The following is a 25,434-nucleotide window of genomic DNA, read 5'->3' on the forward strand; positions in this document are numbered from 1 at the left end:
TGTAGCCCTGGCTCTCCTGGAACTCACTTTGTAGACCAGGCTGGCCTTGAACTCAGAAATCTGCCTGCTCTACCTCCCAAGTGCTGGGATTAAAGGCGTGTACCACCACTGCCCAGCTCTGTTGGATATCTTATAGAGCCTCACCCTGCTTCTATTTTCTTGAGGGTCTTGGTGAGTTTCTAACAGGATTTTTGTCCTTAGTGCACAGGAAACTGCATCTGGAGAACCAGCTCCGTGGGGTTCCTTTTACCCTTTCTGAAACAGGCCAGGGATCCCCTTTCTGCTCTGAGCTTCTCAGGTTGGGTTCTGTTTCCTCCCCACCCCCAATAGCTTTGCTGTTCCACCTCCCAGTGGCATACCTGGGACTGTCCTCACGAGAACCAAAGGGCTAACAGCACCTATGTGTCCCTTAGATTTCCAAAGCCTTGTGCCCTGAGCCATGCTATCTCCTGCCCCCTTCCTGGTGCTGGGGTGTGTGGGGAGACCTCTCGCACCCCACCAGGTAGCCTGTTGAGACTGGTCTAAGCCTCTTAAGCTTCTCCTGTGGACAATCTGGCTGCTTTTTCTAGGTCGATTCTATGTAAGCCCCTTTGCCCTAGTTTGTGTGTGTGTGTGTGAGTGTGTGTGTGTGTGCATGTCTGTGTGTGTCTGTGTATATACGTGTGTGTACATGCATGCTAGCACAAGCACCTGAACACAGAAGAGCTAGGGTTCTATTTATGAGCAATCTGTTACATTGTCCCCCGTTCCCTACCTTGGTATTTAGAAGCAGACAGAAGGCCTGAGGTGCTGCAGACATGAAGCAGGCCTGACCACCCAGCCACCTCTCCTGGCCTGGCCATGTTCTTTTTATCATAGTTTCTCTATACCCTTGCTAGTTCTGGAAGCCATGCGTAGCGAGGGTAGATGAAGAGCTGATCTCCTCAGTTCCCTGCCTTCAATGTTGGCCCCTCTTGGCTCTTAGCTCTGTGAGGCTCCTTGCTGGGTCTGGATATAGCTCTGTCAGGCCACAGCCACCCGGTGCCCAAGTCATCCGTGTGTCTCATTTGTTTTGGGGGCTCTACTAGGACAGGGCCCAGGGGGATGTTTGCCACTACTTCCCAAACCCGACTGTCTGGCCATGCTGGCTTCCCTGGGTAATTACTACTGGGAAGCACTTCTGATTGCCCAAATGTAGAAAGAGTGAGGCATTGAGGCCTCTGATCGTCCTGATTTATGGGGAGGATCTAGCACTGTGGGGGCTACAGTGACTTTGTAAGTATGGTGTTTCATGATGCCTGTAGCCACCCAGATGGGGAATGAAGCTATGGGGAGCTTGCAGTGCCTGAGAGCAAGTCTGCTCTGAATATCTCATTCGAATGGAGCTGGTTGAGAGCTGGCCCTGGGCTTGGGAGGACAGGATGAGATAGGAGTGGAAGAGGGGATGCCTGAGAGGTAGGTGGGGACCCAGGTGTGATAGTGATGAGGTGGAACTGAAATAAATACTAAGGATATGAAAGGGGAAATGGGATGGCCCCCACCCAGGGAGGCTTCGGGCTCCAGCAGAGGGCTGCCCAGCCCTGGGTCTCTTGAAAGATGGGTCAGAAGCACCCAGGAGGATGGGGCTGTGGTTCATGGGGGATGTTGAGGAATAGAAACTGTCCTGGTCCATCAGCTCGAATCTGGGAAGGGCAAAACAAGCATCCTCCAAGTCATGGGATTCCCGGATTGCCCACTGGAGGAGCTCTGAGGAACCTCATGTGTGCCTATCTCTGAGCCAGTAGGGGGGTTCCGTGCTGCAGCCCAACCTTTGCTCTACCCTGACATCAGGTTTCACGGTGGCCCCCAAGCTGTTTATTCTGTCCAGAGCTAAAACCTCTGGAAACCTGCAGGGTTAGGCTTCCCATACAGTGAGTAGAGTGAAGGGATGTGCAGTCAGCAAAAGCCGGCTATGTCTCCCTGCTGCCCCAGGATTCCCACATAGGGCCTTCAACCAGGAAACCACACATGGACGGCTCTCTTCTGCAGTGAGATGGCCTGCCCGCCACCAAGACCTTCCACGTCCTGACAACTCCTGCTGACACACTCAGTCTCTATGTGGGCCTCCAGGCTTCCCAGCAGCCCACCTAAAACTAGCTAGGATGAGGCATCCTTGCCGAACCTCACTGTCTGTCTCACAGTACTGGCCAGCTAGGGATGCAGAATCTTTCAGGATGCCAGGCCCCCTAAGAGAAAGCTTCTGGTGCCTCTGCTCTTTTCCTGTCCCATGAGAAAGGGGTGGGGGATGGGGCAGGAGGCACTGAGGAAGGAGGGGAGGGAGGTCCCCCTTGCAGGGGGCAGCAGGGCTACACAAGGCCAGTGCAGACTGTCCAGCTGGCTTTCTGCCTTTGTCAGGGGTTTTCAGAAGTTGGGGGACTACCCAGCTGGGCTCTGATGCCCTGGCAGATAGGCAGGCAGAGGGAAGCGCCTCTGGGCCCTGTGCTTACTGCAGAGCTAGGCTGGAGGCTGCGGAACCAAAACTGCTGTGTCATTGCGACGCTGCAGCTGTTGCCTGGGTGACAGGGTGAGTTTCCCACGCTTGCCCCTGGCGGCCAGCGGACAGGGAGAGGCAAGGGGGTGTGCCAGGGCCAAGATAGCCACGTGGGCCCCACGGCTTGATGTCTGGGGTGTCCACTTGCTTTCCTCTCCTGTTCTGCCCCCAGATACCACTGTCATGCAGGATGGTGGGGAAATATGTGACTCTGATTGCAGCCCTGAGCCTGGGCCTCTTGTTCTCACCTGGGTGGTGGGGGAGTGCAGAGTGCCTGGGCTCTCATGTGTCCAGGGCCCATGGCAAGTGTTAAGTGACAGCTCCTTGGTGGTGGTGGGGAGTAAGTGAGCATCTTGTATGGTGCTGAGAGGGCTGAGATCACCGAGATGTGAGGTCTTTGGTACTCTGCAGTGACCCGCCTCTGCTGAGGGGGTGCTCTGAAGATGGTGGTCCTGCTGGCCCTTAGCTGGTCTGGCCTGAGTGAGGCTCTGTAGAGGAGAGTTTTTCCTTGTAGGGGACCCCGCTCTCATTAGTGCCCATCACCAGCCTGCCAGGGCTAACCTACCCCACTCCTCCTCCTCTTGCAGCTCAATTCACCCATGAACCCCGTGAGCAGCAGTGAGGATATCAAGCCCCCACTAGGCCTCAATGGTGTCCTCAAGGTTCCTGCCCATCCCTCAGGAAATATGGCATCCTTCACCAAGCACATCTGTGCTATCTGTGGGGACCGCTCCTCAGGTAGGACTGCCTGGTGGGCAGGGGCACGATACCAGAGCACAGCTCGTCGAGTCTCCCTAGCTTTTTCCACTGGGCTGGGTGCAGGGACGCAAGAACCCAGAGTATTCCCCTTTGCCCAATAGAATAAGGGGTGGGTTGGGAGCTCCAGGAGGTCTCACTTTGTCCTCAAGTGAGGTGGACATTAGGATGGGAAGGGTGGTCTAGAGGCATGCCAAGAGAAGATGCAGGCATGGATGGATGAGGTGCAGTGTCGCCTGGCCTCCACTCTGGGCCAAGCCTGAGAGCCGAGAACAGTACCCACCCTCTTCCAGGGCACAATACCTCAGGCACACAAAGCACAAGCCCGCCATTGTTGGTGATGCTGGTCCTCAGGGATGGTGACCTACAGCCCCAGTCTATAGAGAGAGATGGACTTGTTCTCTGATGAGCAGGGAGGGCCAGGCAGAGTCCAGCCTGAACCCAGACAGGTATTCTGAAACCTGGACGCAGAGCCCTGGTCTGCAGCGTGACACATGGGCAAAGGAGGGCCTTGTCATTGAGGCCACCCATCCTCTATCCCCACCCTACAGGCAAACACTATGGGGTATACAGTTGTGAGGGCTGCAAGGGCTTCTTCAAGAGGACAGTACGCAAAGACCTGACCTACACCTGCCGAGACAACAAGGACTGCCTGATCGACAAGAGACAGCGGAACCGGTGTCAGTACTGCCGCTACCAGAAGTGCCTGGCCATGGGCATGAAGCGGGAAGGTAGGCTTTCAACACCCTCCTTCCCAGCGTGTTCTTCTCATCAGATTCAGGGGGCCTCCATTGTCCCCTTCCTCAGCATTCTTCATGTGGAGGGATTCGGATACAAAGTACAGGCCTGCAGTCTGCAGTTTGCCAGACTCTGGTATAGCCTGCCGGGCTTCCTCGTATGTCCGTCTCCTGCTCAGCAGAGCCCCTGGCCTGTGCTGCTAAGATGGCTGTCTGGATAGCTTGCTTTCATGCCAGTCTTTCTCCCATCCATATTCTCACCGAATGCCTGCTGTGTGGCTAGGTCTTGGGATTTTAAAACAGACAATACGGACCAGGTCTGTCCCACTGGCAGCATGGCTCCTAGGCCAGGAACTGAGCAGATAGTCCACTCTTGAGGTGTGGCCAGGGAGAGCCAGCCTGTGTCGGGGAGAGATGAGGCTTGGAGACCAAAGCCCGGGCCAGAAGCACAGCAGAAGAGGCTGGAAGCAGAAGTGGGGGCAAGGAAGGTGGGAAGAGAGGCTTGGTACCTACATGACCTCTGGGTGCTCAGAGAGGAGGTGGGAAGGGAGACCCGTGAGATGAGGCACATTTGGGTTGGAGTGGGGGAAGGGGCCCCTAGAGACCACCAAAGTGTCTCCCAGAGCCTGTTGAATTCACATGATGGTCATCCTGGGCTTCCCTTCTTCTCAAGGCACTTCCAATTTCATCCCTTGCCTGTTAACCTACAGATCCTCTGAGGAGCAGGATTCCAAGCCTATTTTATCAGCAAGATGTATATGTATGAGGTAGGGAGACTAGGTGACAAGTCCAGGCGGTCCAGAGGACCCAGATGTCAAGCTCTGTAGCTAGACCTCCTCAGCTCCTCCATGTCCTCCTGGCCCTCCATGTGGGACAGTAGTTCTCTGGTTTGGTGTGTGGGTGTGTGTGTCTCCATCTGTCTATCTGTACGTCTGTCTGTATGGGTGCCTGGGTGAGGTTCCTTCATCAGTCTTAGGCCTGGGCACTCTCTGAGGCGGGTCCTACCACTCTGTCTCCAGCAGTGCCCCTCTATCTTCCTCTGTCTGGGTTGTGCATAGGTGCCAATGCCTACTGTATGTCCTTCCACCTTCCCACCAGCTCTTCAATTGCCCCTGACCAGGGCCAGCCTAAGTCGGGTCAGGGCTGGAGTCTGCTTTTCCCTTCACAGTAACCCCTTCTTTTGGTACATTCTGGTCCTCTCTGAGAGGTTTCCACAGCCTTTGGGGGCCAAGTCTTAACACAGTTGTCTAGTTGAGCTGGACCCCTGCTTCTGGCTCCCCCTTTTTTCTGTAGTGAGAAAGCAAGCAAAGGGAGTGAGTGCTCTGACAATGGAGGCGACATGCCCTCAAGGGAGCACATGCTGGGAGTAGCCAATACAGCACACCGGCTGGAGGACAGGTCTTTGAGTGGTAGACCTGGGGTGGGCCTGCCTGGAAGGTGGGCATCAGGCTGTGTGAGCCTCTCAGGAGCTGAGCTCAGCCCTCACTCTTTTTCGGTGCTATTCTTAGTGATGGGCACTGTTAATGATCTCTAGGTATGAGCTCCTGTCCCTCGAAAGTGACCACCAGATAAACAGGTAGTCCCTGGCTTTGGTCAGCTTGGGAGCTGGTACCTGACCCAGACTTGAGTGGTGAGCATGGCTCTGTGTAGAGATATGTCCAGGCTGACACCCGAGAATGGACAGATTAGGTACTGTGTGCCAGCTGAAGGGAGTAATGTCCATGAAAGCCAAGGCTACCAGCAGAACTGGCATGTGGTGGGCACTAGAGTTCTGACCCCAGAGAGGGACTCTCTAGCTCCCACGACCCCTTCTTCCATTGTTCCCATGGTTCCCCTTGGGTGCTGGTGTTCAGACTTCAGCTTCCTGGGCTTCCAGAGGTACAGGCATTGTACATGATGTCCCCTAATCGCAGTGGAGCAGTAAGTCTCGAGGTAGGGAGGCTGGAGTCATCTAGGTCTTACTATGTACTTCCTGTGGATGGGGCATTGAGCACCCCCGTCCAGTCCTTGCACATAAAATGCTTGCCCGTTCCCATGCCTGTGCCTAATGCTACCTGCCCTGCACAGAAGTGGAAGTGGGGTGCAGAGAAGAGGACTCCACGGCAGCCTGCTCTGTTCCTTGGGCCACACTCTGTCTGTGACATCTGAGAAATGCTTTACCCATTCCTTTGGGGAGATGCATCCACCCCCACCCCCATGCCTTTCTATCCCAGGATTTATAAGTGTTTAGTATAAGCCCTGTGAAGCCCTGTCTTGCCCTAGACACAGGAGCCGTGCAGCTTGGCCCCTTTGGCTGCACAGGTATCTGTGTGGCAGCTCTAAGATGTCTGGAGGTCCTCAGGCCTTGTGGGTACTGCCATTCCATGTCTGGTCCTTGGCTGGGGGAAGGGACTTCTTCTTGCCTACCTGAGACCTGTCATATTTTCCAGTGCCTGTGGCCGTAGTCCACAGCCCTACTCTTGAGATGGTTGGCCCTAGAACAGCCTGGGAGCCTGCTCTGCAGGGGTCTTTGAGAGGATTCCCAAGGGCTGGTCCCTGCTTCTGCGTTTAGGTATTGGGCACTGCCCCCAACCCACCCTGGGATCTGGACCAGTCCCCAGAATGAATTAATATTTGATTCCTTCTGTTCTCCTGCACTAACCACTAGGAGAGTTCTATGAGTAGTGGGTGGGGCTGTTGGCTGTATGAATTGGATAGTCTGACAGCCATTGGAGAAGTTGTGAGGCCGGTAGCCAACCCAGGGCCTTTGGCCCAGAGAATGCAGGACGTGCACCATCGGCTCCCGTGCTAGCTCAGTCCTCAAGTACCCAGCCCCGGCGGGTAGCAGTCATTAAGCCTTGGAGCTTGAATCTAATGATCTCTGTCTTCCAAGCTTGATCACACATAACCCTGGAACTGAGGCGTGTGTAGAGGTGCTGTGAGAAGGAGGCTGTGTCTCCCTGGGGGGTGGCCTTGCCCTGGGAAAGGCACCCTGTCTTCAGGCTGATGAAGGATACTGCAGGCTGATAGCATCTATGTTGGGCAATAGCAGGGGCCTGCATGTGCAAGCAGCCACGGGGACTTGTTTGGCAGCATTCCCCAGCTGGGGGTAGGCAGTGCCCTTCTCAGGCTGAGCCTGGGCCTGTTGGCTGGGGCAGGTGGTGGTAGGGCTGGGGGCCTGCAGGTGTGATGATCTGCAGGCTGGAGAGGCTGCACACTGCACACCCCATCCTCAGCTCCCTTCCCCTGAGGCCTCTTTGCATTTCCTTCCTGACTCTCTTAGCTTCCTGCACCCTGTCCTCTGGCTCTGGAGCACTTGGGTGCGGAAATGGCAGTTTTTTCTGTGTGTGTGTGTGTGTGTGTGTGTGTGTGTGTCTGTGTGTGTGTGTGTGTGTCTGTGTGTGTGTGTGCGCGCGCACGCACACACACACAGACAAGGGTGAGCCCGCCGTTTCTGCTATAGGGAAATGGCCCTACCTTAGTTGTTTCTCTGGGTTTATGACTTTACCTCTCTGGGCCTAGTGTCTCCATCTGAACATGGGACTTCAGTAGAAAGTCCCCTGAGGTTTGTTGGTGGCAGAGCAGTAGACAGCTCAAGCCCAGTTGGTAGTGAGGTGGGAGCAAGCATGGCGACCACAGTGTGTTTGTGCATGCATGCATGCCTGTCTGTGTTTTCACTCTTCTTGTGACTTGTCCCAAACTTGTCCTTGAGGGAGGGAATACCATACCCTGAGCTTGGGACCTTGGGAAGAAGCCACCTGCTCTGGTCTGACACTGCCTGGGTATTAAGAATGGGCAATAAGGCCAGCACATGTTGATTGAACCTGGTCCTGTCTATTTCATGGCCCAGATCTGGGCTTTTAAGGGGCAGAGGAAGGCCATGGTTTCTGGCAGAGCCCCAAACCCGGGAAGCACTAGGTTCTGGGACAGCTGTTTGCCTCTGCATCCTGTTCAGGTCCCTCACTTCTGCTTGGGCCCAGTGGCCGAGCAATCCCCAAACACTCTACTTTTGACTGTGTGTCCTAAGTGGGGAGCCAGGTGTGCTGGAGGAGGGTCATCTCCTACTCTGCCTGTATCTGGATCTTGGGAGGGCTGAACCACAGGCTTCAGGCACCACTGGCAGGCTGAGGGAACCTCAGTCTGAGGCAGCCACCTCCCCCGCAAGGCCTGCGCGGGCTTGGAAGGATAACGAGGCTCTGTATTTACAGACGCCTCCCGCCCGAGGCTTCCCGGCGCCAGTGGAGCATAAGTCAAACATGAGTGTGTCTAAAAGGTGATTGAGCTGGCAAAACATAAATCCCCCACTCCCTCTGCCCCCTCCGCTGTCTATAAATAAAACGATAATATTTATAACGATGCCGCCCTGAGCTGCTGGGGCCTTTGGAGGCTTCAAAGTGCTTCACAAAACATTTGCTAATTAATTCTCAGCTGCCCCCGCATGGGAGGCAGGTGTGAGGAGCCCCTCACCCGCCCATGGCCAAGCTCTCCGGGATAACTGGCTGCTGTGAGGGCCTGCACTCTGGGTTGCCTCCTTCTGGGCTTCCCCTATCCCAAGGCTGTCTACACTGAAAGCAAGGAAGTCCCTTACTGGGGAATGAAACTGGGCCAGCAGGGTAGGGCCCAGCCTGCTCAGGTGTTTCCTTCAGGGTCCCCTGGAGGGCAGGCTCTGCATTGACATTTTACAGAAAGTGGGGTGCAGAGATGCTAGAGGAGCTGCCCAGTGTACCGCAGCTGCTCAAGGTACACCTCTTGTCCCAGAGGGTTTGCTGCACTTTGCTGTGCTCTGAGTCTGTTTTTCCCATCCGGGAAGGTGAGGCTGTTGAGGTGACATTGTCCTAGCCTGAGGCTGAAGAGTTCTCTCATCTGACTTTGGAATGGGGTGGGAGTAGAGGGCGGCCTGGCTCTGGCTACAATCGGTCGCTTCAGATACCTACTCTCAGTGGGGCTGCTTACTATTGGTGGGCTGAGTGGCCAGAGCCCTCAGTGACTTGCGGAGGCACCCTAACCCAGATGTGTTGGCAGCCACATGGAGGGCCTGTAGAAGCCCAGCTGGGGAGAGATGGAGCCTGGCAGCCTTTTGCGGCCCCTGTAGACTGGGCACCATCTGCCCATGGCATTCAACTCTACACCAGCCTCAACCTGCTGTCAGATTTTCCAAAAGAGCCAAGCTTGCAAAACATCAGCCTCTGCCCAACTCCTCAGCCCAGCTGGTGTTCTGCAGGCGTCAGACCAGCCTCCCATCCTTGGCTTATTCACAGGTACAACCAGGCCATTGGGTTTGGGGAGCTTGGTCCCAACATTGGAGAGCCCCAGCTGAATGGTGTTGGTGGGCCCAGCAAGGAGCAGTAGCCAGGGGATTAAAAAAGTCACTCAGAATTGTCACAGAGCTGTGGCAAGAGGGAACCACTGGGCTGAGCCTTACAGTGGGAGCCTGGGAGGACCAAGGGGAGATGGACAGGGAGAGAAGGTTGCTCCCTGGGAAGTGGCTGCAGGGAGATCCAGCTGGGCAAGGAGGCTGCTGCAGTGTGCGAAGCCCTCCCCCCTTCAGCCCTCCTGCTGACCCTGTATTTTACTCTGTAAGTCATTTAAGGAGGTTTTGGGCCAGGAGCTGGGTCTGATTGTAGAGGAGGAGGCTGAAGCTGCCCTGCTCTTGAGATCCTGGTGCTGCTGGCCTGTGCTCTGCCACCTAGGGAATGGAAGGGTTAGGAGAGCTCTGACCAAGGTCCTGAGATAACAGCACCAGGAAGATCCCTTGGGGCACACCTTTGGGCCCTTGGAAAGGCACCCTACTGGAGCACTGGTCTGGAGAGGAGGCCGTCCAGTCTCCACCTAGCCTGCTGTAGAATGGAGGGAGGGGCCTGTTGGCTTCCGAACCAAGGCAGGAGCAGAATGGAATAGGTCACAAGGAGCTGTTAGGAGGCAGGCAGGAGGAGAAAGCTCACTCTTTTGCTCCCACCTGAGGCTCTTCACTGGACCTGCTTTCAGAAGTGCTGCAGGCAGGCCAGGAAGCTGTTGGAGTCAGTCTGCCCACCCCACTAGCTTTTTTCCTTCCGTGATGCCTCTGACCATCCCCGAGAGCCAGGCTGCTCACAACTATATGGGGACTGTTGTCTGGGGTGTGACACAGAGTGGACCGTCCCGAGGCCTGTGGCACCATGGAAGAAGGAAACCAAGTTATGGGCTGTGTGAGGTCAGAGTGGTTCTCGGCAGAGGCAAGGATGGAGAGCATGGGATAGTGGGTGCCTCACACTTGCCCAGTGTGTCTCTGAGTGTGATTGTCCGTTGCTCTGGCTTATCACTTCAGTGGTCACCTGTTCATCACAGTCACCACCCCTTGCTCCTGATCAGAAGCATATCCTATACTCTTCTGGGCATTTTTATATGTTGTTTCTTCCTTTGAATTAGTTACCTCATCCTTCAGGCCCATTCCTACTTCTTCAAGAAGCCTTCTTGGGTTTCCTCAGACCACCAGTGTCTTGAAACCCCATGTTAGTATTCCTATGACCCATGAGCTCTAGGAAAGGCCATCTGCCTTGACCTTAGATGGGTTCTGGTGTATTTATATTATTAGCTGAGTGTGTTCAGGATATACAGTCATCCAGTGGCAAGGTAGAGGCAGGTGTTAGGCTGGGCTCAGCCTGTGTCTCAGCTGGCCCTGGAGGGGACTCCAGAGTTGTAGATGCACTGGCTTGGAGCTAACCCTGCCTGGCCCTGGGCGTGTGGGGGACGTCCTAGGAACTGTAGGGCTGGCCAGCCCAGGTGACTGTCTCCTGTTTATAGCCGTGCAGGAGGAGCGGCAGCGGGGCAAGGACCGGAATGAGAACGAGGTGGAGTCCACCAGCAGTGCCAACGAGGACATGCCTGTAGAGAAGATTCTGGAAGCTGAGCTCGCTGTTGAGCCCAAGACTGAGACATACGTGGAGGCAAACATGGGACTGAATCCCAGCTCAGTGAGTGTCAGATGCTCACCTGCCTCGGTTTCCCTCTGTACTTACTCTCCTGCTTGAACAGCCAACGCACCCGAGCGATCCCTTTGGCCGCTGCGGCCTTTGTCCCCAGCAGTGGGACCTCTGTCCAGCTGGGTGACTCTGTGAGTGGGGGGATATACCAGCCTTCCTGCTGGCCTTGCTTGTCTGCCTCATCCAAATACTCAACAGGGTCATTGTGGGGTCTTGGCTTACATGCATGGTGAGGCTTGAGCTCAGTGCAGGGGAACCCCTCAGAGAAGCTCTGACGGGCTGAGCCTGGGCAGAGCACTCTGCAGCAGCTGCTGAGCTCCAGGCTGCCTCTCTCACCAGTGTGTGGTCACAGGGTGACTTTCTGGAGCCTCCCTTTCCCACCCACTGCTATGAGAAGATGGAGAAGCCAACAGGGAGGTGCTTGTGGGTGGCAGCTGTTGTGACTACTGCTGAAGCACATCTTGGCCTTCAGCTGGTCACCCTCGAACTGGCCACCTGTAGGAGTTGCCACCTGTGGAAGGAACCACCTTCCACAATCTTCCTGTGCCATCTGCCACCTATAGCTGTTGTAGGGCCACAGTTCCCACTGCTGGGTCTCTTCCTGGCTGCTTGCAGGGTCTTGGTTTCAGATCCTTCTGACTTCCGTGCCTGTTCCTGGTCTTTCACCTGAACCCTTTCCCCAGTGCCTCCTGCCCTGCTCCTGCCGTCACTTGAGGGGCCATTGGCTAGTGTGGGCATGTTTGAGTGGGGTGCTCCATTTGCCCAAGGGCCCAGTGACGAGGCTGCATCCATGTCCCAGATTGGGACATTTCTAATCTAAGAACAGGGCCTTGCACAAACCCACAGGCCTCATGTTGTCTCAAGCTCATGGCCCAGCTATGTCTGCCTCATATGTGCTTTTTATTAATATCATGACCTCATCTGCACCCTCGTGTGGGCCTCAGATCTGGGATCAGGGTCCTGCCATTAAACCGTTGGATACCCAGTCTAGGTAGACCTCAAGGAAGGCCCTGTTGGAGCATCTCCCTCTGAAGCAGACTTACGGTGGCCTTCACTAGCATCTTGGTGCCCTCATCTTAGCCAGTGCTGTGGGGGACACGGAATACCCATTCTTTTCCTTCAACTCCAGGCACAGGGCAGTGGTATAGTGAGCTATCCCAGGAGTAAGTGGGGTGACTGAGCTCTGTGTGGTCAGCAGCCTTGCCCTGTCCCAGGGGCACAGGCATATCTTTTCCTCTCTGTAGTCTGTGAGTGGAGATCCCCCATTGCCTGTTTGTGAGGACCCGTGACATAGTCCCTATTCCACCCCACTCCCGTTACCCAGAATTCTTCTGTCTAACCCCAGAGCTGCCTTACTGGGGACAATGCGTAGGGCCGCGCAGGTAGTCTTCCTTGGCATACCCAATCCTGGCCGTGTTAAGACATCTCCCAATGAAGAAGACCACATAAAACCTGCCCAGTGCTCTGGTTGAAAGCTGTCCCATAAGCTCTCTTATGAGTCCTGGAAGGGAGAGGAGAGCAGCATAGATTCTGCTTTGTGGTGGGCTGGGGTCTGAAGGGTGACTAGAGTTTTCCTTTATCCAGTAAGGCCATTGTTGGGAAGGGCCTCAGATACAGCCTTAGCTGTTCTTCCATGAGGGTTCACGTCTTCAGAGCTACACAGTGGAAGGTCTGGGTCCTCCCAGTATCTTGTGACTGACCTTGATCTGCTCCATACACAGACCCAGTGGTCTTCTCTCTTATGCACGCTGAGGAGGCTGGATAGGCAGCACCTAGCCTCACAGATGGGCTGCTGGCTCCTCTGGGCCCTGCCTGGGTGGTCTTGTGACCACGCCTAGCTGGCAAGCAGTAGCTCATTAAATGTCGTCTGCTGAGAGGGGGGAAGCTACACATTAGGATGGAACAGGGCAGAGCCAGAGCAGGCTCAGCCCCTCCCTTCCAGACGCCCACCTATCCGTCCGTCCGTGGGTGCCTGCTGGGTGTGGGCCCTCACACCTGTGTGGCCCCTGCCTCCTTCCTTCTCTGGTCCTCTGCTCAAGCCTTGTGTCCAGCCCTGGCGGAGGGCACGCGTGCACGTGGCTGCAGAATAACTTAGAGCTCTTTTTCCCAATCATAGTAGCATCGTGACACTGGATTCAAGAGGGTGGCCAGGGAGAAAACTGTTTTGGGCAAGGCAGAAATCACAGAGCTTGGGTGTGAGGCTTGTTGTCTTACGGTCCGGTCCGTGCATTCTCACAGCTGGCTTAGGGCCCTCCCTGTCTTCTGTCTTGGGCTGCTCCCCGGCAGATGGCAGGCAAGGAAGACGTCCATGGGGCCACCCCCCCACCCCACCCCCTCACCCCTCCTCCACCCCCGTGGCTGAGAGTCAGAGCCAGGCTGCGGACAGTCTTCATGTCAGTCCCTAGTAACTGTTGTGCTAGGGTTCTCCTGGTCTCTTAGGTTTGCTGAGGGTCGTGTGGCTGGGAGATGTCAGCCATTCCTTTGGACTCTGCCCTGGGGATCACGTGCTGACATCCCCTGTCCTTGCAGCCCTGGGCTTCCCCTGTAACCAGTCCTGCCAGGCCAGTGGTGCAAAGCTGATTTGTCAATGCTTTTCACTGAGCGCCTCACAGGCCCTTCACACAGGGATGGGTGTTTAGACTAAACGTCACCGCTGAGCAGATGGTTTCTGTCAGCTGAAGCCCTTTAAAGCCTGCAATTCTCTCCTTATCCGATGCGTGGCCACTTCTATTTTCAAAACCAGGAGTCCTGTATCCTGTTCTTGGGTACCCTTACCCATCACACCCTGAGATCAGAGGGCTGTGACCCTGGCCACCTGCCAGGCCCTGGGATGGGCTTCTCAGCCTACTATAAGGCCCACCTGAGCTCCTCACGTATGACAAGGACTGGGTGTTCCTCTTCTGGGCAGAACTTTCTAGAAGGCTTCTAGTGACATCACCTCTACCTGTGACTTGGAGTCCAGACCGAGCAAGGACCAGCCCCAAGCTTGTACTTGATAGGACGTCTCTCCTGGGTGGGCTCTGATACCTTTAGAGATGAGGCCTGGCCCTACCTCAGCTCCCTCACCTGTCTGTTAAATGGGCCCTTTTCTTCTCCCCCCAGCACCTGCCTCTCAGGGGTGGGGAAGACCCGATGGGCTTCCATGGTACAAATTCTGTTCTCTTCAGCCGTTGAGCTGTGCGACCCTAATCTGTCTTGGTAGACACCAGTCAGGATTTTTGGCAGTGCTGACTCTTCTCTTCCTGCCTTTCCTACATTTGGAGGTTCCCCAGCCCCCTGACTTGGGATTCCTGCCAGCTTTAGGTCAGCCGTGTCCTCTAATTTGTTCTTCCTGATACATCCCTTCAGACTTTGAGCCTCCTGCTCTTCTGATAACTGCTGCCACGATGCTGGTCCCGCTACAGTAAGCCAGGGTCTTTCCTGGTACTGTGCTGGGTCTCTTCTTCAGAGTCCTTTCACTGTGCCAGGTCTCAGATGCCAGGGTTTGGGATGCAGATTCCGAGACCCCACCCAATGGGTGTTTTGTGTGGGGTGAGGTGGTTCTGTCGGGGTATCAGGTGTGAGGCTTGATCCATGTCCTTCCTCTGCTCTAGCCAAATGACCCTGTTACCAACATCTGTCAAGCAGCCGACAAGCAGCTCTTCACTCTTGTGGAGTGGGCCAAGAGGATCCCACACTTTTCGGAGCTGCCCCTGGACGACCAGGTCATCCTACTACGGGCAGGTGAGTAGCCTGGGCAAGTGAGGTTGTAGCAGGAGGCTGCTCGCGGTTCTGCGGGCTCCTGCCCACTCCTGCTGTCTAGAGCTACTTTCCCCTTCCAGCTAAGAAAGTCAGTAAAGGGTCTCCTCAGGCTGGTTGCCAACCAGGTCTGTGTGGCCTCTGCAGCCATGCCACCTCAGAAGCTTCAGGTCTTTCTGAGCAGAGGTCTTGATACAAGTGTCTGGAACGTTAAGAGTATGTCTTTCTCATAGCCAAGGGGGCTATTGGGGAAGGGTGTGGCCTTGGAACTTGGGATGAGGCTAGGTCTGCAGGCTGCTCTGATCCTTTTTTATTAACTGGGCGTTGTGGCATGCTGACGGTTGCTCAGCTTCCACCAAGTCACCAGTAGGGGTGCTAAGCTTGAGAGACTTAGATCTCCGACCTGTGGAGAGATGGGGATATATTGAGAATGGCGTCTGCAGCTCTTGCTCACTGCAGAGCTGTGGTGGCAGTCGACACTGCCCCACTCCTGGGAAGGGCCCTGGAGACCCCACTGTCTTGAGGGGCCTGAGTGCCCTGACTTGCTTCGGTTTCCTGCTTGCGCCGAGGGCTCTCAGCCTCAGCCTACCCCAGTAGATGAAATGAACAGAGATGGATCCCTGTACCTCATGGAGTGTCTCGGAAGCTATTCAGTTGGGGTGAAGCTTGCATGGCCCTGACTTTCCTGCCTTCCCTTTGAAATGACCTCTTGGTAGGGATGGGTTGGCGAGGGGAACAAGATGGATCCTGCCATGCTTGCCTCTGCCTAGCCGGACTTGTGCCCCGTTGGGATGAGGCATGTGACCCACTTTGTGAACACAGGACTTCTCTGAGGCTGGGAAGCACTCTGTCCAGGAGGAACCCCACTGTCTGGGTCCTTATTGCCATGGCTGTGGGAACAGCAAAGTCACCTGGCCTTCTAGCCTGGACCAACTGTTTAATGCAGGTGTCTCCACGAGCCCTTGCCGCTGAGGCATGCCACCCCATGTAGAAGGGACAGCCCTAGGGTGGAGCCTCAGATGACCTGCTCAGAGTGGGATTCAGGTGCCTAGATATGAGGCAGAATTAGCCCCGCATCTCCTTAGGGGACCCTGAGGACACATTTCTGGGAGTGATCTCCTCTGTGGCAAGAAGCATATCAGGCCCCACCTCTCAAGTGCTGACTGCCTCCATTTCCCCTTGTAAAACGGGCCAGTAGGCTTGGAGCCATGATATGGGAACCGCAGGGCTTGGGATTTCAGAACACTGGGAGTTTCTGGACCTGCTAAAAGGCACATGCCACTGCATCAAGGAGCCCCTGGCTGTTTGTGCAGAGTCCTTTCTTCTCTCCCTCTTCAAGGCCCCTTTTTAGTGCTTTTGTAGTAGCCCTGGTTGGTCGGTGCTGGGACCCGGGATGCATGGCGCTGGGCCTGTGGCTTTCCCCTCAGTGCTCAACTCTCCTGGCATTCTGCATGCTCCAGACGGGCAGCAGTCATCTCATAGCCATCACGGGGAAAGTCCTTGGGATGTCTCCCAGCTACTCCGAGGCATGTGCCCTCTTCATGTCCAGAAAGAAGCTTCCACACCCTGAATTTGTTAGAGGGAGTCCTCGGGGCAGACTTCCCAGGCTGGTACATTGATAGAATGTGTGCTTGCTAGAAGGAAGAGGTACTGCTCACACTCAAGTGCTCAGGAACCTTTCTCTAGGTACACTTACTGGGGCCCTACTTTAGGAACCCTGACTTGAATGTGGAAAGAGATGAGTCTGGAACATGCCGCTTCTGGAGATCTGGCTGTGGGTGAGGGGAAGGTACAGTGATGGGGTCATAGAAACAGCAGAGTGACCATGTGCCTCACCCCCTCCCCAGGCTGGAACGAGCTGCTGATCGCCTCCTTCTCCCACCGCTCCATAGCTGTGAAAGATGGTATCCTCCTTGCCACTGGCCTGCACGTACACCGGAACAGCGCTCACAGTGCTGGGGTGGGCGCCATCTTTGACAGGTAGGCTGGGTGGCGCTGTCTTTGATAGGTGGGCAGGATAGGTATCATCTTTGATAGGTAGGTGGAATGGATGCCATCTTCAGCGGGTGGGAAGAGTGGGTGCCATCTTCAATACATGAGTGGTGTAGCATCATCTTTGATGGTATGTTGGTTGGGGACTATTTTTGATTGGTAGGCTAAGTATGGATTGTGTTCAACGGGTAGGTTGGGTGGGTACCTTTTCAATAGGTAGGCCATCTTGAATGGGTATCTGGGTGGGGGGGGGACTATTTTTGACAGGTGGAGACAGGCCCCTTAGTCTCTTCCTGCTCTGTTGGACATAGCCTCTGCATAGGAAAGACATTAATGTGAAAAATGCAGGCCAGACATATGGAGACTACTGTCTGTGGAGTCAAGTGTCAGGGGAATTGAGGCCACAGGCAGCCCTCTTTCTTTGTGAGCTGACTATCTACAAGTATAACAAAAACAGATTATGCATGCCCCTGGTACGGTTTTTTAAGTGTCAACATCTGGCACATCTCAGCCATAAGCACGGTTGTCATCCTGGGGTGACCTGTGCCCTGACCTATCTATCACTGAATAACTGGTGTTTCTGATCTGATATTACTCACAACCCCAGTAGACCTGAGTCTGGAAGGCACCTCTGCACCTGCCTTAGCTGCTTTTTAGAAACATGCTCAAAGGAGCAGGCTGCCTTGTGTGCAGCCGCGTGCAGAAGCCACCTGGCCTCAGCCAGTTACGCTCAGTTGCGATGCCTGTCTTACTTATCCCCACCAGGTGAGGGACTGTAACTGCCTGTCCTTCTGTCTGGATGCCCTTGGTATATAAGCGAAGGGCCTGTGCCAGACCTCAGTGTTCTAGGGACCTGGATGCCAACTGCTGCCAGCTGAAGTTTGAGGGGTTAGGGATAGTGCAGGGGCATAGGGCAGTGAGTGGGAATGAGCAGGCCCATAAGAGGAAGTGGGTCAGTGGGTGAAGCAAGTGAGTCCCTGAGCTCCTGAAATTGGAGGTGAGCAGAGCCACCTACCAGTCCTCTGGGATATCGAGGACAGTATACAGACTGAGCTCTTCCCAGGGAAAGGCCAGTTGGAGCACACAACACAGGTAAATGCTAACCTCAGTTCATTACCATGCTCTGTGCTGCAAGCCTTTGACAAGCTAACATTTGGGGCCACTCCACAGGGGAAGGTATTGGAGCTTAGCCTTATGGGGTCTGATTTGGGGAAATGTGAAGTGACAGTACTGGGGCTTTATGCTTATATCTTCTGGGGATGCCAAGTGCTGGTTGGAGAGGCCCTAGCTTATCCTTGCTGTCACAGTGAGTGGCCTGTGAAGACTGATCCTTGGTGCCCAGTGCATCCAATTATTCTTGGTCTACTTTGGGCTTCATGAGGCCAGTGGCTCTTCCTTGGTGGGGCTCTGGTAAGGATGTGTCTAACGTGGACCCTGGCACCTGCTTTTTCCTGCAGGGTGCTGACAGAGCTGGTGTCTAAGATGCGTGACATGCAGATGGACAAGACGGAGCTGGGCTGCCTGCGAGCCATTGTCCTGTTTAACCCTGGTACGGTCCTCCCACCTCCCATGTGCTCAAGGGCGTGGGAAGCTTTTCAATTGCTCTGCTAATGCCTTGACCTTCGGGCCCAGTGTCCACATCACAACAGACACCAATCTCCTGCCTCCACTCGTCTGGAGACTTAATGGAGAGGCTCAAGTGGCACTCTATGTGGCCTGAGTATGCACTTGACATTAGTGCTCTCCAGCTGAGCCTCGTGGGCTCTGCTGTCCACAGTGGTCTAATGTTAGAGTGAGCTCCCAGGATGGGGTTGGTGGTCAGTCCATCTTGTAGGTGTCCTGAGGGTAGCTAACATGCATGTCTCAGGCCTTGGCCTCAAGGAAATGTGGGATCAGGGCAGAGCTACCTCTTCAGGACAGCAAGTCCTCTGGAGCTTCGGTGTTTGGGGCCTCCAAGCTGTTGCTGTCACAGAGGCTGAGGCTGTCTTCTGTGTGGGACCATGAGTGGCGTGGGAGGCTGTAGTGTGAGGAGTGACCCAGGCCTGTGCTCACAGCATTGGGTTGGTAGCAGATACAACTGGTGGCCATTCCACATGGTGATGGGAACACACAGCTGAAGGTGTGGGATTCTTGTTGGGAAGAAATTCAGGGATTCAAGGGATGGCCCATGAGTTTGGGGGGGAGGGCTCTGACTAGGCCCTAGTAAGCTGCTGAGGCTGGGGTGGAGCACTTGCTGCAGCAGGATATGCATGGGCTTCTGTATTTGAAGGTTCATCCTTGTCTGCCAGGGAGGGGTTGAATGTGGGTTGGAAGCTTGCTGATGGGGCTCACCAGCCCTGTGCATGGTGAATAGAAGATATGGAGGGACAGGGACAAGGAAACCCCAGATAGATCACCAGGCTGTAATTCCTGTGCCAACCTGATAGTTTTTCAGGTGAGGTCTGAGTGGCCTGTCTGGAGGCATGGCCCAGAGAGGCCTGGGCCTGGGACTATGAGGAATAGGGAGAGACTGTCAGGGACTAGGTCAGTTGGAGGTATCTTATGTATTCCAAGGAGCTCCTAGGCCCCAAGGGACCCCCAGCATTCTTACTGGCACACTGTGCCCCGATGTGTTGATGACTGTGGCTGTGGCTTCTTTGCAGCCTGTATTGTGGTCAGTGTCTAGGCTCTGAGGAGGGGCCTCCTGGGCTCACTGTGCGGAAAGACCCTCAGGGAAGGGCTTACAGCTTTCTTTCTTTCTTTCTTTTCTTTTCTTTTCTTTTCTTTTTTTTTTTTTTTTTTTTTTTTTTTTTTTTTTTTTTTTTTTTTTTTTTTTTTTTGGTTTTTTGAGACAGGGTTTCTCTGAGTAGCCCTGGCTGTCCTGGAACTCACTTTGTAGACCAGGCTGGCCTCAAACTCAGAAATCCACCTGCCTCTGCTTCCCAAGTGCTGGGATTAAAGGTGTGCACTACCACGGCCCGGCAGGCTTACAGCTGTCACTGGGGCCCCGGGCCCAAGGGCAGTGAGAGGAGAAAGATGGTTATTTCTCATGGCCACCTGGAGAAAGATGGGGAAACTAAGTCCTTGAATGACAAGGTACTGGTTCAAGTGACTTTCAAGTGGCCAAGTGGAGGCAGATATGACTCTAGAACACCCATCCTCCTGGTCTGGGAGCTATGGGTCTGCATGGCAGCCATATCTAGTTGTGTAGCATACACACTCTCTGTTGTGCAGCGTACACACTCTCTGTTGTGCTTGTGTGGCTAGGAGAGAGTTTGGGGGCTCTGACCTGACGCCATTTTTCTCTACAGACTCTAAGGGGCTCTCCAACCCTGCTGAGGTGGAGGCGCTGAGGGAGAAGGTGTATGCATCACTAGAAGCATACTGCAAACACAAGTACCCTGAGCAACCGGGCAGGTGAGCTCCGCCTCCACCCTCGGACAGCCTCCTGCCTCTACCCTTGGGCTCAGCCACGAGTTTCCAAGGCCCTTTGTATGCCACAGAGCAATGGTGTCCTCTCAAACCAGCCCTGGATGCTTTGCAGGCTTTGAGCAGGAGCTAGGCAGCCCTTGGACTCACAAGCTCTGAGGACAACCCACTTTCTCCTGTACCCAGCTGAAAGAATCGATCCATTTTTTAGTTCATAGTAGGTCCTTACTATTTATGAGTCTGAAGCCACCTGTTAAGTGGCCTGGAAATGCCAGCACAGTGTAGGTGCTTTACAGTTGTGCATAGTAAGTGGCTGAGTCTGGAGAAGACGTTCTGTCTACTGGCGTGAGGAAGACTGGCATCTAGTCGTGTTCAGGTCTCCTGGGCTGGGTGCATAGTCTAGTGTTAGGCACACAGTTGGTGCCCTGGAGAAATGGTGCATTCCAAGGGTTCAGTTCTGCTTCTTGTTGCAGTCTCCCAGTCTGCAGGCTAGGTGTGAGCATGGTGGTAGAAGACTGGGCAGATGAGCACACTGACCCATCCTGTTGCCTGGCACACACATGGTTAACTGTCCACACTGCTCTTGAGCCCTCATCTGGTTTGGTTTAAAGTGAAACTTCCCGGAGGAGGACAGGAGGGTGGCAGCGGCTTGTTTTTCCTGGCTTCCTGCCTTAGCCCATCTCGCCAGCTCAGCAGAAAACAGCCTGTTCTCTGGCGCCTCTCCAGCCTCCAAGCTACGCTTGTGCCTTTAAACTGAGGCCTGTGGGGCAGCCAGCCACAAGGCTTCCTCCCTGGAAACGAAAGACATTGGTAATAGTTAATGAGGCCCAGAGTCCCCTCCAGTATATAGGGAGGCCCCCAGCAGACAGAGGTCACATGTGGGACCCCAGGTCCTGTCCCCATGCCACACTGTCCTCTCTTTTCTGTCCATCTTCCATAAGTTCTTAGTCTCCTTTCCCATGTCTATGAAAGTCGTTTGCCCAGGAAACACTCCAGGGGTAAAGGAACCCAAAGGCTTCCCTAGTCCTCCCCAGGGAGATGCTCCTGCTGAAGCACAGAATCCCCCAGCTCACTACTGGTTCCACCTCCAGTGGGGGTCTCCACCCTGTGGTCTGTCAGTCACCCCAAGTACCATGTGTATTGCTACCAATGAGGCTGCCCACAGATCTCTCTGTTGCCTCTTCCTAGGACATGCCCCACTGCCTCTAGAGAGACAGCTGCTCCTGCAGAGGCCTCTCCAATGCACAAAACACATTCATGCTCTTACCTGCTGAAATTTCTGTCATGGCTCCCCATTGCCCACGGAGCAAGCCCGCACTTGTAACTGTTCTCTCAAACCCTGTTGGGCCTGTCCTGGCCAACAGTAGTCTTACCATTGGCTCTTCCTTTCATTTCAGGGCCTCATGGATCTTGATGCACCTCACCCTTCAGCACCCCTACCGCACCCCCACCCCACCCCTGCCACTCCTCTGCCCCTGTGCTCTTTTGTCTCCGGAGCCTCCTTTCTCTAGTTTCCCACTTCTTCCTGAAGGATCAGCTTAGGCAGCTTCCTATGTAGACCAGATTCAGGTCCCAGGCACTGGGCTCGGCTGGTCTCCAGGGAAGCTACAAGTCACCAAGTAGATCAGGGAGCACTCCAAGGGGAGCACTCCCTGCCTCCTGGCTTGTCCTTACTCTGTTCTGTCCTGCAGGTTTGCCAAGCTGCTGCTCCGCCTGCCTGCACTGCGTTCCATCGGGCTCAAGTGCCTGGAGCACCTGTTCTTCTTCAAGCTCATCGGGGACACGCCCATCGACACCTTCCTCATGGAGATGCTGGAGGCCCCACATCAAGCCACCTAGGTCCCTGCTGCCATGTGCCAGTCCCGCACCCTGCCTGGACACAGCTGCTCAGCTCTAGCCCTGTCCCTGCCCTTTCTGATGGCCCATGTGGATCTTTGGGGTGCAGTGTCCCTGTGGTCCCAAAAGATGCATCACCATCCTTGCCATCTTTACTAATGCTTGCCTTTGGCCCAGGGCCATGGCAGAGCTGGTGTGACACCTGACTAGCCCCTGCCCTACATCAGGTTCCGAGGCTATGCTGCTGTCACCCTGAGGGCCGTGGGGTACGTCATGGGGCCTTCAGCACCTGGAGCTGAGAGAACTGGGAGAAGGGCTTGTTCTGGTTGCTGGTTGCTGTCGCTGGTTCTCAACATCCCACGTGGCACCTCTGTTTGGAGTGCTCCATCTTTGCCTGTTCAGAGTCCTGGTACCCAGCTAGGGTGGGAATCCACCTGGGGTCAAGAGGGAACAGGTGGGGCAGGTCATACCCTCCTGGGTCATAGCTAACCTGTGAAGCCTCTTTCCAAAGATACCCTGAGATAACACCCTGAGCAAGATTCTGGGACCACCTTGAGGCCGCGTGGACTGGCGGTCCTCTGCCGTGTCCCCCAGTTCCTTTTTATGTCATTGTCCCCTGTCACGTCTCACCAACCCAGGGTTAGCCAACTATAGTAGACTGGCTTTTCTGTATCACAGATCTTCCTTTCTGATCTGCAAGGTGGCGCCACGGATCATCCTGGAGGGCTGCCCTGGCTCATATAAAATGGGGTTTCCGCCTTAGTGGTCCTGTGGGACACTGGACATCCTGAGGCTTAGGGAAGAGAGGAGGGCTGTTGTCCCGGTTTTGGGAAAGGGGGCCTGAGGGACTTGGAGATGAACCATGCAGACATGGCAGGTGACGGTCCTGGTGTGGCTGACTCAGCAGACTCTGTGTGGGACTCTAGCATGGGCCCTTTCTTGTACTGGCCACTTCTGTTAGAATCCTGACAGGGACTTTCTGGGACTCCCTCTGGTATGGTGTTGCCTGTGGACAGTGTTTGCCCAGAGTCTTACCCAAGACTTCTGTCACGCCTGCTCAGGTGGCAGGCTGCAGACTTAGGCTTCAGCCCTGTCCCACGTGGCTCTGAGTGTGCTTCTCCAGTTGACTAGCCTTGTTTGCACTGTGGGGCCTCCTTGGGTGCCAGTCTTCATGATAGTCTCAGACTCCAGGGGTCCGGGTTTGTCAGGAGCAGGTGCCTTAGTGGGTATGGCCATATTGCCTTCCCAATAGCTGGTCTCCCATTTGTGAATGGAGTGGGAGAGGGAAGGCCCTCATGAAACAGACCATGTAGGGGATTAGATCTAGAGGTGGTGGGTGGGAGGAACCAGTTTCCTGGGCTCTGTAGGGAAGGATACATTGATTTTCCACCTCTTCAAAATCCTAAACCATAGCCTGCAGAGGCACCTATAAAAGATTCCAGAAACATCTTCCCTGTACCCCTTCTCTCCATGTAGTGGCATGGAAGCTGTCCATGGGGACATCACAGTTCCCAGGACCGGCTGGCTGCCCCTTTCCTGGGCTTTCCTAGAAAATCTGTACAGCCTTTGGGGCTGGTAGCATCAGGCAGAAGAGCAGACTCCCCAGTCCATACCTTGCACTGTGCCTTCTGCAGGCCCCCCTCTTCCATTGTTCATGCCAGCCCCATTCTACACTGTGCTCTGTCCCTCTGAGCCACTGAGAATGCTCAGTGACTCCAGCAGAGAAAGTCCTGGGACTGAGCCATGTCTGAGCTTGGCTGGCCGTCAGGCACCGGGGCCTTGGCCGCAAGCCCCACTGGCCCACATAGCCTTACCTGCCACTGCTTGTCACTATAGATTCCCTGGTGATCTTCCTGCTCCCTTAGCCTCATTGTCACTGTCATTAAGGACAGTGCTGTTTGTTTGCAGTGGTGGTGTGGGGCGTAGTGTCACCAAGGAGAAAATTGGGGCTTCTTTTAACCAGACCTTCAGTTGTGTTACCAATATGGCTCAGTTAAGGTGATTATAATTATTATTGTTATTCTGTTGGTTGAGCAATCTTTAATTTTCTAAAGATAGCACTAACATCAGCTCATTAGCCACCTTGCGCCCATCCCCACCTCAGCCTGGTTGGATAGCAGCTGCCACCATGTCACACAGCACACGTGATTTCTACACAGCAGCTTCTGGGACATATTCCTCATGTGTGTCGCCATGCTGCTTGGATATTCATTTGGGGTCCCTGTGGCTGAGAAGCAAAGATGACCACAGGGCCTGTGGCAGCTGCTGGCCTGTGTCACCCTGAAACAGTCATTGGGGAAATTTGGCCCCACGCCCTCAGTTTTCCAAACTTCAGCATCCCCAGGATACTGGGAAACTTGGTGACAGTGCCAAGAGACACCCAGGCCCCCTCCCCTGGCATCCCAGGATACCCGGCCAAAGCAGGCACCCAATGGCTAGTCATCTGCTGTCCCCATGCTCGCAGGTGTGTGGTGTGAACACAGATGTGCTATACAGAGACTGCCCACCAGCGACGGGAGATGCGGCACAGTTACTGATGTTTTGTGTTCTTTTTAATCAAGACTTTCCCATTTTCCTGTACATTTGCTTCTCGTGAGCAAGGACCTGAGGTCCCCTTCTGTGGGGAAGTCGGGCTCTGGTGACTCTATGGAGGCAGGGGATGCATCTATTTTCAGATGCTTCAGGGCTGGAGTGCCCTGATCTCTAGCCATGCCTTAGCTGGGATGTGCAGCCACCGTGGGGAGGAGGCACGTCCGCAGGGAGTAAAGATAGAGGAATGTTTAACGCACCGGGAAGGGTAAATGAATCTATTTTTGTACAAATGTAATTTTATCCCTCATGTAAACTGGATGGCATGGTGGGGGACCTGTTTTGTTTCTGCTTTGAGTGTCAAGAAGCATTGGGACACCCTGACGCCGAGACAGCAGAGGAGGCCCTTACCAGGAGGCTGACAGCTCGTGAGAACAGCACAGACAGACACTTCCTTTGGTGGGAGGGAGGGCCACAACGGGCAGGGTTTCCTTCCCCTTCTTGGTGATTTGAACAACCTTGCTCTGTCCTCGATGCCTGCCTGCCGGCCTCTGACTGTGAACTGACTTCCCTGGCACAACTGCTCTCTGGGACATTTGTGATGCAGACGCTGGGGGTTGATGAACAGCAGTCTCAGGATTGTAGAAAAGAAACAAAAACGTGAGAGGAAAGACAAATATGAGCGTTTCAAAATATATCTCCATTCAGTTCTCATCTGTCCTGTGTTGGGGAGTCCAGTCTGGGGCAGAGGGAGTGGCGGGTCCTGTGGTCAGCTCCAGTCCGCAGCTTCCTTGGGGAGGGTCTTCTCTTCCAAGTCTGCTCTGCTGTGATGCCCTGGGGCCCCTTTGAGGCCTGTACAAAGCCATTCACAATCTGTGTTGCTACCTGCTCGGTCCTGGCTTTTCTGCACCCGGCTTCTATTCCTGTGCTAGCTCAAGTGGACAGGAGGTTCACATGGAGGGGCCCAGATACGTGATGTCATCTAACTGCC

At 54.7% G+C, this 25,434-nt stretch overlaps 1 protein-coding gene across 4 annotated transcripts in view; it reads left to right on the forward strand.

The window, feature by feature from the left end:
* Rxra (retinoid X receptor alpha) overlaps nt 1–25,157 on the forward strand; it is an 86,565-nt gene extending 61,408 nt beyond the window's left edge. For all 4 annotated transcript variants that reach the window (XM_031369506.1, XM_031369503.1, XM_031369505.1 and 1 more), the window contains exons 3-10: nt 3,097–3,247; nt 3,817–3,996; nt 10,762–10,931; nt 14,534–14,663; nt 16,526–16,658; nt 18,128–18,219; nt 19,961–20,066; nt 21,770–25,157. In XM_031369506.1, the coding sequence (XP_031225366.1) occupies nt 3,097–3,247; nt 3,817–3,996; nt 10,762–10,931; nt 14,534–14,663; nt 16,526–16,658; nt 18,128–18,219; nt 19,961–20,066; nt 21,770–21,917 (1,110 nt within the window). In that variant the 3' untranslated portion in view covers nt 21,918–25,157. The remainder of the gene's footprint in view (nt 1–3,096; nt 3,248–3,816; nt 3,997–10,761; nt 10,932–14,533; nt 14,664–16,525; nt 16,659–18,127; nt 18,220–19,960; nt 20,067–21,769) is intronic.
* The last annotated feature ends 277 nt before the right edge of the window (nt 25,158–25,434 follow it).

This window comes from Mastomys coucha, unplaced genomic scaffold (genome assembly GCF_008632895.1).
Source record: "Mastomys coucha isolate ucsf_1 unplaced genomic scaffold, UCSF_Mcou_1 pScaffold15, whole genome shotgun sequence".
Lineage (NCBI taxonomy): Eukaryota > Metazoa > Chordata > Mammalia > Rodentia > Muridae > Mastomys > Mastomys coucha.